This window comes from Salminus brasiliensis, chromosome 1 (genome assembly GCF_030463535.1).
Source record: "Salminus brasiliensis chromosome 1, fSalBra1.hap2, whole genome shotgun sequence".
In the NCBI taxonomy this organism is placed as follows: domain Eukaryota; kingdom Metazoa; phylum Chordata; class Actinopteri; order Characiformes; family Bryconidae; genus Salminus; species Salminus brasiliensis.
Window position 1 is genome coordinate 6,378,110 of NC_132878.1, and position 16,451 is coordinate 6,394,560.

A 16,451-nucleotide genomic window follows, 5' to 3' on the forward strand; every position below is an offset into this window, starting at 1 on the left:
AATGGGTCGAGCCTGACACATCCCTGTCCCCCTGCACTGAGCACAAACATCACGGCTATTCAGAAACAACAGAAAGTGACACAAAGGGGAAGGAAAATGACCCCAAGCGACTGGGAGTCAACAGGTCAGACACTTGCTAAAGCTGCGTTCACACGGGCAACCCAAATCCAGTTTAATTGCCCGTCCAAATCTAATGGTAGCAGTTTATTATAGAGTGTCATGGGCTGCCGATGGCTACCAGCCTCTAAAACGAGCGATCCTCTGATCAGAGTGACAGCGCCTTAGTCCGCGGGACCACTCGGGACCCTTTGTTCCATAGGTATCAAATATGATACAAAATAAAAATCTGAAATCAAGGGTATTAAAAGAGTTGATCCTGCTGTTGTTGGAGTAACGGTCTCTACTGTCCAGGGAAGAAGACTTTCTACTGGATTCTGGAGGAGCATTGCTGTGAGGATTTGATTGCATTCAGCCGGTTCCACTGTGTTCCAGTTCCGTCTGTGGCAGCAATGGGTGCAACTTAAAGTAGCTGAATGCACTCATTAGAAGGGGTGTCCACAAACATTTGGACATACTGTGTATGTGTATAATATCTATAATGTGGTTAGAATAATGCTGTAGCACTAAAACACCTGCAGAAACAGACCTGATCCAGTCCAGACTGACTCCAGATCAGTGGTGTAGATGTTACTTCTGCAGCGTTGGGTTCAGTAGACTGTTTTACTCTAAGTGATCTCTGACAGACAAGCAGCAACATTTCATTTCATTAGTTTATTAGTTTATTAGACAAGTTTTAGTGCTAGAAGTGCTTATTTTAGTGCTATATTAGTGCTTATTTGCAAAGTTAATTAGTTAATTAGTTCATTATTGGTCAGAAAGTCAAAAAAACTCTTCAGTTTTAAAGAAATGAAAGGAAGAAAGGAAACCCCAAGCAACTGGATTTCAACAGGTCAACCCTGGATTATTTGCACATCCAATTGAAATCTGATCTGAGCAACAAATCAAATAGTAGCACTTAATGTGAACCTTTTAAAGTCAAGAGTATCTTAGGAACCTCTGCAGCATCAGAGTGATTATTAAACAGGTTAGTCTTAGGCCTTTTGCGACGGGGTGAATAAGGGATTGTTGCTCTTTTGCCTTGTAATGAATTCTTACGAACCCGGACTTTTGTGTACCCTGAGAAACGACACAGTCATTAGGAACTTAATGGAAAATGGGACCACACAACATTTTGAAGGTGATTTTTACTAACAGAGGCCAAACTTAGACCTACACTGTAAAACATCTGTAAATTTTACAGTAAAATACTCTTAAACAGTGAACGTGAATTGAGAAATCTCTGAAACACTGCAATTAGTCAAGTCAGATTTATTTGTATAGCACTTTTTAAAACTGTTGTCATCACAAAGCAGCTTTACATAATTAGTAATTAGTAAAAGACAGAGACAAAAAAGAAATAATGAAAGAAGACATGCAAACTATGTAAACTATGTTGCTTGTCTTTTATTTTAACAGTAACAGTCTGTAAAACTGTGAATAGCAATTTTTTAAACCTTTGAAATTGTGTGGTTGGTGTGGCGCAACAGATAACACCACTACCTGCCAGTGAGGTACTACACCATGTGAGAGACTGGGGTTTGATTTCAGGTCTGGGTGACTATGCTGTGCTACACCAACAAGAGTCCTTGGGCAAGACTCCTAACACTACATTGGCCCACCTCTGTAATACGAGTAACCCTGGAAGTCGCTCTGGATAAGAGCATCAGCTAAATGCCGTACATGTGATGTAAATGTAAATGAAATCTGCTTCTGCTCAGTTAGAATATAAACGGGGCAAAACCATTCAGCAGCACTTTCCTGTATAACAGTAAGTACCTTGTGTTTAACTGTAAATATGTGGTCATGAGAATTTTCTGGTGCCTATATTGCACCAGAAAAGTATATAGTAAATAATGTGGTAATGTGGTAAAACTAGCAGGCATGTACAGTACAATACATAAATAAGTACCTACAAATGAATATTTGGTGCATATTTTGCAAGTTCAGAATAACACACAGAATAACATGAGGCATGTTTCAGTATTTAATGGTATTTTATAATATGGTATTTATATAATATAATAAACAGGTTGAGGGGGTGGAGCCACAGTCTATATATCTTATTTATTTCAGATATTTTTGTATCCATTTTCTCCACAATTTAGATCGCCAATTAGATCCCCTCCCCCCAATCACATGCAATACCCCAGACACTAGTGAGGGCGAGACCAACACACAAACCCTCCAACACATGCACAGCCAGCCACACCTCAAGTTCGAACTGTCGGCGATGTGATGTCAACCAACCAACCACATACTCGGCTCTGGTGGCAGTGATGGCCAGTACCACACTAGAGTGATGTGGGGGGAGAGCGCCATCTCTCGAGGTCCCAGTTGCCATTTACAATACATGTACAGCATTTAGCTGATGCTCTTATCCAGAGCAACTTCCAGGGTTACTCGTATTACAGAGGAAGGCTAATGTAGTGTTAGGAGTCTTGCCCAGGGACTCTTGTTGGTGTAGCGCAGCATAGTCACCCAGACTAGGAATCAAACCCCAGCCTCTCACATGGTGTAGTACCTCACTGGCAGGTAGTGGTGTTATCTGATGCGCCACACCAACCACACAATTTCAAAGGTTTAAAAAATTGCTATTCACAGTTTTACAGACTGTTAAAATAAAAGACAAGCAACATAGTTTACATAGTTTGCATGTCTTCTTTCATTATTTCTTTTTTGTCTCTGTCTTTTACTAATTACTAATTATGTAAAGCTGCTTTGTGATGACAACAGTTTTAAAAAGTGCTATACAAATAAATCTGACTTGACTAATTGCAGTGTTTCAGAGATTTCTCAATTTACGTTCACTGTTTAAGAGTATTTTACTGTAAAATTTACAGATGTTTTACAGTGCAGGTCTAAGTTTGGTCTCTGTTAGTAAAAATCACCTTCAAAATGTTGTGTGGTCCCATTTTCCATTAAGTTCCTAATGACTGTGTCGTTTCTAGAGTACACAAAAAAAACTCCGGGTTCGTAAGAATTCATTACAACGCAAAAGAGCAATCTAGTGTTAGGAGTCTTGTCCAGGGACTCTTGTTGGTGTAGCACAGCCTAGTCACCCAGACTAGGAATCGAACCCCAGTCTTCCATGTGGTGTAGTAGCTCACCAGCAGGTAGTGGTGTTATCTGTTGCGCCACACCAACCACGGCTGCTGATGGCTAGCAGTGTGATAGTAATCCTCTGATCACAGTGACAGCACCTTAGCCCGCTGGACCGTCCCGGGCCTCACCAGTTTTTCAGCTGCAGCTTATTTACTGATGTTTTTGAGGCTCAACTCAGTATGTACTGTTAACCAAACTAAAAAAATAACTGAAGAAATGCTCTGTAATGAGTTACTGCATGAGTTTAAACTATTATGGCACTTTGCGAGGTTAAAACCTTTCCTTATTTTCTTCCATTTGTCCCTCTACAGTGATAGCCAAAGTCACCAGGACACGAATTCTCCACAGGACATCATGATGCTTGCCTCATGCATGAGCGGTAACATTTACAATATTTACTTCTTGCAACCGTCTTATCATATCTGAATATAGCTCAAGTGCAAGCAGCCAACCACAGCCCATTGTCACTCAGCGGTGATCTCCGATACTTCCTCTTCTGTCCTCTGCAGCGAGACAAATTTACCTCAGTGGATGTTATTAGTAAGGCTTAGAGCCAAGACACTCTCGGACACTCTGTTTATTCAACTGGGTACAAAGCAGACACAGGCAATGAGGCCTGGCCCTCGTTCAGTGTAAATATGCACTGATCAGCCATAACATTATTACCACTGACAGGTGAAGTGAAAAACAGTGATTATCCTCGTCTACAGGGTCTTCATCTGTCAAGGGGTGGGGGGGGTCTACATATTAGGCAGCAGGTCAACAGTCAGTTCTTGAAGGTGATGTTTGTGTTAAAAACAGGGCAAATGTACTTTACACATGACTCTAATATAGTCCAGCTCATTACAAATACCACTTACTCTCTCCCAGAACTTTACAAACCCTGCATACTCTGGCCTGCATACTTTACACATGCCTCTAATATAGTCCAGCTCATTACAAATACCACTTACTCTCTCCCAAACCACCCTACAGTAGCCCAAAACTTCATAAACACTCCTTACAGTGCCTCAGAACTTTACAAACCCTCCTTACAGTGACTCAAACCTTTACAAACTTTATGAACCCTCCATACTGTGGCCAGATCATCTTTACAGTGTCCTATAACTTTACAAACCTTCCTTACTGTGACTTAAACCTTTACAAACCCCTGTTCTGTCACCCAGAACTTTACAAACCATCCTTACTGTGGCTCCTTATTGTGGTCCAGAACTTTATAAACCATCCTTGCTATGGACCAGCACTTTAAAACATTTACAGGGGCACTTCTGTGTTGAAGCAAATGATGTAAAACACTTTGATGGCAGATCCAATTTACAGTATGTCCACTTCTAGGCTTAGTCCTAAAAGTTATAAACCAGAAATTCAGCGGTTCGAGACTTGCCGCAGAATAAACATGTCACTGAAGTTTGGTGTCAAGGTGACAGTGCTGTATTGTGTAAGTGTGAGGTGCTGACTACACCTTTCCCCACAGGTATGTTTGTTTGTTTGCTTAGTTTTTATGCTCTGTTACATTGCAGTGTTGTGATGGCTTTCAGATTGCGACTGATAACAAATAAACCCCAGGGGGAAATAAACAAACCAAAGCGCACTGTTGCGTAAGACGCAGAAATCACAAAACTCAGACTGTAAACAAGCGGCTGGGGTGATGCTTTATTAAATACGCTTAACGCCTATTGGGTAACAGAGGTTAATGCTGATATGCCTATGTGTGAATGTGTGTGTGATTGTGTGTGTCTGTGTGTGTAAAAGATTCAGCACTCACCGTCCTGCAGCCGGAGATGTCTGAGAAAGAGAGGGTTCTGAAGGACGTTACAGCGGCCCGGCTCGTCCTCCCTCGTCACCAACATCAGATCAGTATAGATGAAGATAGTCACCTGTTTAGAGAGAGAGAGAGAGAGAGAGAGAGGGGGGGGGGAGTTAGCAAGTGTCCTTTGTAATCTACATAATGTCCAAAAGTATGTGGACACCCAGCTTTTGTTCTGAAATCAAGGGTATTAATAAGGAGTTTGTCATCTTTTACTACAGTAACAGCCTTTACAATACATTTTGGGCATTGCTGTGAGGATTAGATTGCATTCAGCCACAAGGGCCTTCATGCATTTAAAGGCCCTAGAAGGGAAAGCTGTGTTTATCTTGGCATAGAGAGTTCAGTACATGGAAGTGACAAATCGTGAACCTCAAACACTGCTGTTCCACTGGACACTGGACTTCTTGGCCAACAGGAAAGCCTGGAGCTTCACTTATCAAAATACTTCATTTATTGGGATACTTTTCCTATTCAATTTAGAATCCCACCAAAAAATATATATATATATAATAATCTGACAAAACTTTTGCCTGGCTTTTACTGTATGGGGTGCATCCATACCCCCACCCCCACCACTCACCACCAACACTCCACCACTATATACACACACACTTGTTCAATATTTCATCTCAGTCAAGGCAGAAAAATGAAGTTTGCATGTTGTGCTTCTGTCTGACTGATCAAATAAGAGGTGTAACTTATTAATGAGCCCGACTGTATTCAGCACCGACGTTCATACAATACAGCCATTTATTCCTAATCAGCAAATCCGATGATTCAGAGGAGGGTCAGAGAGCACATAAGGCTAAATTAGCCCTGTAAAGTCTGTCGGGGTGTGAGCGTCTGTTGTCTGAGAGTGGAAAGTGGGATTTAATTGAATAATGGAGAAGGAAGGCGTTCAGCAGCCGGTCCATGTGTGAATGCAAGCTGCTGTAGCTGCTGAAGCTGCTCAGGCAGTCGGCCTGTGGGAAGAGGGACTGAATAATTGAAACCTTACAGAGGTTCCCTGCAGAACCTGGAGGCTCTAGTTGAGGGAAAAGCCAACAACATGCACAGTATGGCGGCGCGGCACAAATACTGCAGGCTTTTTTACACTTCTAAATGAATGTAATAATAGTTATTAATGTACCTGAATGGGGACGCTAACCTGACAGTTACTACACAAAGCTCAGCTCACATGAGGAGCAGCCAGAGAGTCGCGGAGGATGGGGAACCTCGCGTGAGTTTACTGAAGCTGGCAGACCCACCCAAACACATGCACACCCACAGACACACACCCACATCGGCTCTCCCAATAGACACACACACACACAGGGGCTCTCCCAAGCGGCCTTCCTTCCTGAGCAGTTTGGGATTTGTTTTTGGCAAAGCCGACTCTGACAGAAGCCAAATGTTCCACCCCACCCTTTAATAAGCAGCAGAGATGGACCGTCCAGCAGAATGCTGGCACTGCGCCATTCCCCTCTTCGGTAAGGCTGTTCTTGCTGAGTGATAGAGACACAAAACAATCACAATCACAATACCAGAGCACTATGATTAGGTTTACTAGACAAGCAGAGTATTCTGTTTGGATATGGTAAAATGGTAACCCAGAGTGTAGTGATTTGATATAGTATACCAGAGTACTCTGATTGAGTACAGTATACCAGAGTACTCTGATTGAGTACAGTATACCAGAGTACTGTGATTGAGTACAGTATACCAGAGTACTGTGATTGAGTACAGTATACCAGAGTACTGTGATTGAATACGGTATACCAGAGTACTGTGATCTATCTATCTATCTATCTATCTATCTATCTATCTATCTATCTATCTATCTGTCTGTCTGTCTGTCTGTCTGTCTCTCTGTCTGTCTGTCTGTCTTTCTATCTATCTATCTATCTATCTATCTGTCTGTCTGTCTGTCTGTCTGTCTAGAGTACTCTGATTGGGTACAGAATACCACAGTATGCTAATAAGCACAGTTCATAAGAATATTTGGACTGGGAGTAGTAAACCTACATACTGTAACTGAGTATAGTATATCACAGTATTCTGATATTTTTTAGGGTTTTAAGGTATAAACGCATCTGTTCATGACAAACTTTGTCAATCAAATGTTTGGGGGCACCTTTGCTTCATCCAAATGTTCCAGTATTGTTTGATAGTCTGTTACTTTACAATGAACCCACTGGTATCCTAATGTCCCACACCTACAGTAATAGTATAACGAGGAACAATGCCCTGAACATTGATTTAATTCATGTACAGTGAAAATAGTTTGTATAGTTTTAGTGTAAATAACCATACACTTTCATTTAATATGCCAGAAAGGGTTGAGGGATCTCCGTCCATGCCACCTTTGGCTTCCTAAAGAAGCGTGTTTGGATAAAGTGATGTGTGAAAGTTAAGAATCCTCACACACACAGAGCTGAAAGTCAACCTGTGTTATATTGTTACACTGTGCTGAACGGTGCCCTAAACAACACTAACACTCAAACGACTCCATGAGCTGAGCTTTCACTTCCTGTGTTAAACCAACACATGCACATTTACATGTATCCCCCTCCCACACACTCTCAACAGCCCACCGTCTCATTACACTCAGCAGATGTGTAAAGTCCATGTGTAAGAGTGTAACTTAACCCCTTAACACTCCAGGTATCAAACACTTAGGTGTATTACTCAGAAACTACAGCGACTTCTGTACAAACTTTGCGAACAGACGTTTGTAATAACACTTTCGGCCCGTCGGCGAGACATAGGCTTTGTTTTTAATGGGGGTAATACTCCAACCATGGTTATGGGCAATTCTTTTCAACACCCCAAGACAAACAAAATAGTATCTAATCACTTACAGTAGACTGTATATTACAATACACCCTACTATGATCATATAGTGTAACAGACTATGACTATGGTCATATATTCACTTATTTGTATGTCAAGCACATTGTTTGTGTGTATACATATATATATATATATATAAAGGCTCAATTGCTATATATACAAACAATGTGCTTATATGCAATGCAAGTATTATTATTATATGCAATGCAATGCAAGTATTATATATATTATATATCTCAAAAACTAACAATTCAAAAATAGTTGTTTTTGCAATTTTTTATATTTGGACAGCATGGAGTCCATGTCTGGAATCTGTAAATATATATCTGTGAATGTAGTTTCCAGAAGTTTTGCCCCACCCATTCCCACTAAAGTATGTTTTGTCCTTCCCATGTGTTTCCATATATATACATATATATATATCCCTCTAGTCCACTCTTGGTATTACTGTTGGACTTGACAAGTGTGTGCATTTGCACCTCTGTGTCAGCAATGTGTGCAACTTAAAGTAGATGAATGCATTTATTAGAAGAGGTGTCCACAAACATTTGGACATATTGTGCATAGAGTTTATTTTCATTCAATAGATCCATGTCACATGTTTTACAGGACTGGTCTTAATACATTATTAAGAGATTATCTGATTGGTTGGGACCTCAGTGGTATGGTAGAACTGAAGATTTCCAGTGGGTGGGACCAGTTCCATACAGTAACCAGGATCCATTCAGGTTTTGGAAAATAGTGTCAGCAGCTCTGTCTTGGAACTTGGAAAGAAACAGAGTGTTACACTTACAATCCCAAGAAGGCCTTCACTAATTATCTTCAGAGGTGAACCTTTCCTCTTTTTTTTTTGACCATGTTTGACATTTGTGGTCTGAACTGCAGGCCTCGCTCTAGCAGTCACAAATTGCCACTGATATACATAAAGATTGATGTTTAACAGATTGTTTATTGAACAAGAAAATGTGTCTGCATGCTGTTGAGAAAGCTCGGTGTGACCACAGTCTTGGAGTTGCTACTTCAAGTTCTACTGAACTTCACTGTTATCACCATCTCCCACCATTTATCACTGGTTTCACAGTTTACGCTGCTTCTCATGCACATTGCATGCTCGCTCTGTTGTGGTCTCGAGCAGACAGAGACCAGGGGGGCTCTTGTGGTTTGAGTGTCTGTGTGTGTGAGAGAGAGAGAGAGAATGAGAAAGACATAGAGAGAGAAAGAGAGAGAGAGAGAGAGAGAGTATCTGCACTGACAACAGTGATGCTGGTGACAATGGAAAGGGAGTTTCCAACTAATCAGGTTTAGATCTGATGAAATATTAAAGTAAAATATGATTGGATGAGTTCCAGCAGTGAAGTAAAGTAACAGGCTGTAAAAATGCTGAACGAGGCCTAAAATGGTCATTTAGGAAGGATGCACAGAAGTTTGGTCAGTTTGCATTAAAGTGGGTTGAAGCCTGAGGTTCCAGAGGGCCCAAATCACTGCAAACAAAACCCTAAAAAAAATATACACACTGTACATTTATAGCGTATCTGAGATCCACTTATATGATTTCTGTGCTTTTATCTATTAACTGTCATCATTCATTTTATTTATTTATTTATTTATTGAATATGCAATGCAATGCAATTATTACATATATTATATATCTCAAAAACTAACAATTCAAAAATAGTTGTTTTTGCAATTTTTAATATTTGGACAGCATGGAGTCAATGTCTGGAATCTGTGAATAAATATCTGTGATCTGTATATATCTTTATTTATTATTTTTATCAGTTAAGCTACTGTGCTTTTATGTTTTTTAGGCTGACTTATACATCAGGTTATTTTGCCCCCCTGATCAAATCCGAGTCTCCTAAAGCTGAGTATCAGCTGATACCGGTCCGATCCGACCTTTGTGATAGTATAAACAACCCAGCCCCACAGTTTAGATCAGATGATGCTGATTCAGTAAAATCTCTTTTTTTTAGTAGCAGTTTCTATAATCAGACGTCCTGGACTGACTGCTTTTGGAATGAGGCACAATGCAGGGCTAATTTACATAATATGGGAGTGGAAAAACAGGACCCCGTGAACACACTGTTTTTGTGATGTCAGAGCTCATTTGCATATATGTTCATCTTACAGCAGTTTAGCTCTGCCTTTTCATGCTGAAGTTATGACGAGTGTTTCAGCCCAGACTGCTTTCTGAACTCTGCCCTGTTCACACTGAAGTTACAAGGAGTGCTTTTTGAATGATATGCAATATTAAATATTCAGTAAAGTCACCAACCTTTTAGTCATCAGCCTTTTAAATCATCAGGAAACTTTACATTATGTGGAGGCTCTGGCGATGTAAAGGCATGCTGTTTTCTACACGTCTACTTCCAGCACCTGCTTACACCTCACAACTCAACGCCTGGTCACATTTAAGGCCACATGACATCAGCATAGGAAGTACATCACTAGCAGCCCAAGCTCTGTAGAACAGAGGCATTTCCTCTGCTCATACACACCTCTGAGCCTTTCTCAGAAAGTCACATGTTACATCTGAAGTGTGACTTTTTCCTTTAATGCTGTGAGGCATGCGAAATAGCCTTATCTTACATGCACCACCTACTGTAGGTTGCATTTTGAGGCCCTCAGAGGGTTCCCAGGCAATTACATTGAGGGAGCCACAGAAGAAGCATTGTTGTGAGTGTGAAGGATCTATAAGAACCTCAACACTGACCTCTTTAAACCATTACATCATCGAGCAAACCATCATCTGTGGTAACCTTAGGTTTTATAAGCGTATAGGGGAACCTTGGAGGGTCTAAATGAACTCCTGGATGTCCCCCAGCATAGTTAGTGCAGGAAACTACTACATTGTGTAGGACAGGCCCAGGTTCTACAGGCCCAGGGTTGGAAACCATTGATCCAGCCACACAGTCAAATGCATTACAACTTATGCTTGCCCATTTTTCTGCTTTTAGCACATCACCTTCAAGAACGGGCTGATTACTTGCTGCCTTAATATCTCCACCCCCTTGATAGATGCCACTGTAAATGAAGATAATCTGTGGTCTTAATGTTATGGCTTGGTTTGGACTGGTGTACTCAGAGTTTTCTCAGAGATTTTAGGACCTTCTAGCACTGTTTATGACATCTGGAGTTTCTTACATCGCATTTGAAACCTGTTAAGAACATCCACTTAAAGGACAAAAGTATTTGGACACCTGCTCATTCACTATTTGTTCTTAAATCAAGGGTATTAAAAAAAGTTGATCCTGCTTTTGTTGGAGGAGCTGTCTCTACTGTCCAGGAAAGAAGGCTTTCTACTAGATTTTGCAGAAGCATTGCTGTGAGGATTTGATTGCATGCAGCAACAAGAGTTTTACGATAAATAATGATCCCCACCCCACCTCTTACTCCCACCTCAAACTCTCAAACTCATCCCAAAAGTACTAGATGAAGCACCACCATCCATTATTCCAGAGAACACAGTTCTTCCACTGCTCCATAGCTCAATGCTGGGGGCCTTTATACCCCTCTAGCCTACACTTGGCTTTAGACATGGTGCCAATAATGTTTTCAATCTGCTCCAGAGAGTCCTGTTATATTGGCTGGACTTCTCTAAAGGGACTAGACAAGCTGTGTGTGTGTGTGTGTGTGCATTTGCACATCTGTGTCAGTAATGGGTGCAATGTAAAGTAGCTGAATGCATTCATTAAAAGGGGTGTCCACAAACATTTGGACATATAGTGTATTGAAAGCCATTGCAGATTTTCCTGCTGTGCTTGAAGCTTCTAAGTGAAGGGTTGACTATCAAAGGGCAACAACAGCAGGGCCCCCGCAGGTGAACGAGTGCCCGCTTGTTTTTGGGAGCCGGCTGCCGGCAGCAGTGGAATGTAGGTGGATGTGGCTGATGTGGGATGGGGGGTGCTGGACAGGTCAAATGCCTGTGTAACACACGTCTGACCATAAACAAAGGCCTGTCTGCCCTCTTCCTCTCACACTCACTCGTTCTCTCTCTCTCTCTCTCTCTCTGTAGCCACTGCCCTCCTACTTCCTTTACAGTGTTATCACAGTGGGTGACCAGTTTGCCTGACTTCCCCCTCACACACATACTCCACAAACACACACACACACACACACACACACACACACACACACACAGATACACACAGAAACACTTACAGGCACACAATAGCCAAAGTATATATAGGTAGTCTAAGGTGAAGGTTTCTCACATCACCAAAGGAGGCCCTGTAGAGAACCTGCTGGCACTATGCCGAATGCCAGGCTTGGGCTAGATTGAGGGGTATAAAGCCCCCCAGCATTGAGCTGTGAAGCAGTGGAACTGACTGTGCTCTCTGGAATGATTGTGGTGCTCCAACCAATAGAGGGTATGCATGCATGTGGTGTCACAGGTGGCGGGAGTCGCTGTGGTCACGCCCACTCAGTCACAAGTTTAGCGACATGCCAAGTTTGACTAAAAGGGAAAGCAAGCAAACCTGAATGAGCCAGTCTACTAAATGAGGCTGACAACAGTGGAAAACACTCATAAGACCGTTCCCCGCAACTCTCTGTGCTCTCAGATATGAGGTTTTATCCTCTAAGCAGGTGTGATTTGAGCCTCAGTCAGCAGGATGTTCCTAGCCACACATCGATCTCTATAGACCAGTGGTTCTTTGGCAATGTGGATGAACAGCTGCCTAGTCCAACTGCCTTCTACTTAAACTTGTTTCATTCCCAGCTTTGCTGTTTCCCTTATACAAGCAGCCATGTTTCATGTTTTGCCACTGCTTGAGCAGGAATGTGACATCAATGCATACCCTATATACCTTTGGGATGAGTTGGGGAGTTTGGATGAGGACACAATCAAATCCTCACAGCAATGCTCACCTTCAAAATCTTGTACAAAGCCTTCTTCACTCGACAATTAGAGATAGTTACTCCAACAAAAGCAGGATCAGCTCATTTAATACCCTTGATTTTGCAGGTGTCCCAATACTTTTGTCCGTATATTGCATTCCAAAGCCTCTGTTCTGGCACTACCACAAAAACCAGCCTTCCAGACTTCGGACTGGCTTTTCAGGTGGTTCGGGTGGTGTAACACTGCCAAACTGAAGCTGGTGGAGATCAATCCCATGAGACCGAACTCTGTGCTTGCTGCTGACAAACACACATTTTAGTCATTTTCTGAGGACCAAGCAAACACTCATTAATGAACGAGCCGCCTGAGAGCTGAGCTCAGCACAGCAAAGTGTGACAGAACAAAGCAGCTGAAGAAGAGCAGCGATCAGCGTAGAGAGAGCGCGGGGAAAGGCAGGGAGATAACGCTCACTCTGGTGCCACGTTTGATGAATACTTCTGAGAATCGTGCTGAATCACTCGCATCTGCACGAGCCTTATCAGCGGACGTCTGACTGACCAGGCCGAGCGGGATGCGCTCACACGATCCTGGGCTTCCGTTTCGTTTCCCGCTCTGAGAAAGGTGACATGAATGTATCTGCTCTGCTGTTCTGCAGCTTCCTACTGATTGTTCGAAGCAGACTGGGAAATGTGGGAGACAATGCAGCAGGGGGTAGGAAGGGTCAGGGCATGATCTGGCTGTAGTGTGTAGTCTAGCAGAGCTTGATGAACAACAATGACCCTTATCTACACACAACTGACTGCCCTCTAAAGATCTTCTCACTCACTGGTCACTTTAAAGGGCCACTCAGACGTCAATGTGCAACCTGACCACAATATTTAACCCTCAAAGTGAGTCCTGGGGGTCTATAATGTGTACTCTTTTTATTATAGTAGTGACACCTCGTGACTAGGGAACTAGGGGCAGTGAGCATGAGTACACACACCCAGAGTGGTGGGCAGCCAACTTCAGTGCCCGGGCAGCAGAGAGGGTGAAGTGCCTTGCTCAAGGGCCCAACGGTGGCAGATTGCCGAGCTATCGAGGGTATCGAACCCACAACCCTGTCATCAATAGCCCGGAGCTCTAACCGCTGAGCCACCACTGCCCCTTAAAGTATGGTGATTCACTCAAGTGTTTCTGTGTTTCGCCAGTGTTGTCGAAAATGAGGTTAACACCCTGTTGTTTTACATAAACTCTTCACAGTAATAAACATGTGTACCAGACCATGTGGTCTAATACAATGATTTTCATGATCCAGTACTTAGGGGGGTTCCAAACATGGTTCCACATTTCCATATATTCCTGATTCCAACAGACAAGCTTGGAGCAAAAACATGGAAGCATCTGGTGGGCCCCAAGGACTGGGCTGAGAAACACTGGTCTAATGGTGGGTCTAATGACTTGAAGTTGAACTGGAACGACCCCACAAGTGGAATTTCCTACGCAGAAAGCTGGGAGAGCCTTGCGCACATCAACAGCATTAAAAGCAGTAGTGTGAAACAGTTTATCAGCACTTCCATCTGTCTGCGTCTCATTAAATCAGGCGTGCACACAGTACTACAGTCCAGCTTCCATCTGTGGACGTGTTTATATGATGTATAAATACAGTATAATGCTAACCTGGGACAATGCTAACGATGTTAAACCGAGATGTACTATTGTCCCACGCAGTCATTTCGGCTGTGGCGTCATTCCTACCTTTTTATTTATAGTAGATACTAAATAATTAATTAGGTACTGAATAATTCATAGTAGATACTGAATAATAGTAAAGTAAATACTGTATTTAGTATTCACTGTCAAATAGTAGTAGCTGATAGTAGATTCTAAATAGTTCATAGCAGCTATTGAATAATTCATAGTGGCTACCAAAAAGTTAATCATGGTTATGGAATAATTCATAGGAGATACTGAATAATTAATTAAGTACTGAATAATTCATAGGACATACTGTATAAGTATAGCACTTGCCAAATATGACATTTTTTATAATTTATAGCAGATCCTAAATAGTTCATAGTAGTTATTGAATGATTCATAGTGGCTACCACATTATTCATCATAGTTATTGAATAATTAACAGTAGATCATGAAGTACTGAATACTTCATAGTAGATATGGAATAATTAATGAGGTACTGAATAATTCATAGTAGATTCTGAATAATTTATAGTAGATTCTGAATAATTCATAGTAGATACTGAATAATTAATGAAGTACTGAATAAATCAGAGTAGATTCTGAATAATTCATAGTAGATTTTGAATAATTTATAGCAGATTCTGAATAATTAATGGCAGATACTGAATACTTATCTACTATCTATTTAGAATACTTCTAAATAGTTCACAGTAGTTATTGAATAATTCATATTGGATACCAAATAATTCATCATAGTTACTGAACCTGTCTTAAGCTCATTTAGAGAGAAAAGGACAAGCATGTCCACATTAAATCCCACAGCATCGTCTCCCTCGTACTCTTCTCTCCAGTGTCTGCTTTAAGCAGTGCTGCACCAAATAATGAGAAGGCATCAAAAAAAGACGTGTCTCCGCTGCCAGGTGGGTTTCTCATTTACAGGCTATAAAGGCCGGCCCATTTATACAAAATCACAGCACACAGGCAGAGCCCCGAGAAGAACTAAACAGACAAAGCAGTACAAAACACACGTACTGAGCGCTTTCATCCCCGTATTACTGTAGCTCTCCTCTTAACCTCTTAAAATCTGGGTATTTGTAGTTGGGCCCCCTTTAAGTTCTTCGTAACTGCCATTACTACAGAACATACAGCTTAGTTTCAGACTGGCTATTGCACAATTCAATGTAGATTCATTATGTACTGAATACTTTGTAGTAGTTGCTAAATATGACATAGTAGCCACTGTAGAATTTAAAGTAGATTCTATATAGTTCATAGTAGTAGTGATTCATTGTTGACACCAAATAATTCATCATATTTACTGAATAATTCATAGTTGCTAAACACGACATAGTAGTCGAGTAGAATTGATAGTTCATGGTAGTTACTGAATAATTCAGAGTAGATACTGATCCTCTATAATAGTAGAACTGAATATTTCATAATTTATATAAATACCTAATTATGCAATGTAGATACTGAATAATTCATAGCTAGTAATGAATAATTATTAGTTACTAAATAATTTACAGTAGTTGCTAAATCATTTGTAGAAGGAACTGAATAATGTATTTATACCTAATTATGAGAGTAGAGTAGAGTAGAGTAGATCCTGAATAATTTATAGTAGATACTTACTTATGCAGAGTAGATGGGGATAATTCATAGTAGATACTGAATAATTCATAGTAATTGGTAAGTAATTACAATTAATTACTAAATAATTTATAGTATATACTAAATCCTTTATAGCAGGAACTGAATAATTCAAAATTCATACTAAATAATGTATTTCAACTATACAGAGTATTATGCAGATTAGATACAAAATAATGTATATTAAATACTGAATAATGCATAGTACATGCAGAATAATGCATAGTAGATACTGAATAATTAATTGCAGACATTATATAATTCACAGTAAATACTGCAGAATTTATAGCAATTACCACATAATTACAAAACTTACTAATTACTAATACTTATGACATATTCTATAGTACATACTAAATAATTCATAGTAGATGCCGAATAATTCATAGTAAATACTGAATAATTCAAAGCAGATACTAAACAATTCATAGTATA

General features: G+C 40.8%; 1 protein-coding gene across 2 annotated transcripts in view; it reads right to left on the reverse strand.

Annotated features, from left to right (window-relative positions):
• rgs3a (regulator of G protein signaling 3a) overlaps positions 1–16,451 on the reverse strand; it is a 256,992-nt gene that overhangs the window by 169,780 nt on the left and 70,761 nt on the right. For both annotated transcript variants that reach the window (XM_072694696.1, XM_072694615.1), the window contains one exon: positions 4,967–5,078. In XM_072694696.1, coding sequence (XP_072550797.1) covers positions 4,967–5,078 — 112 coding nt within the window. The remainder of the gene's footprint in view (positions 1–4,966; positions 5,079–16,451) is intronic.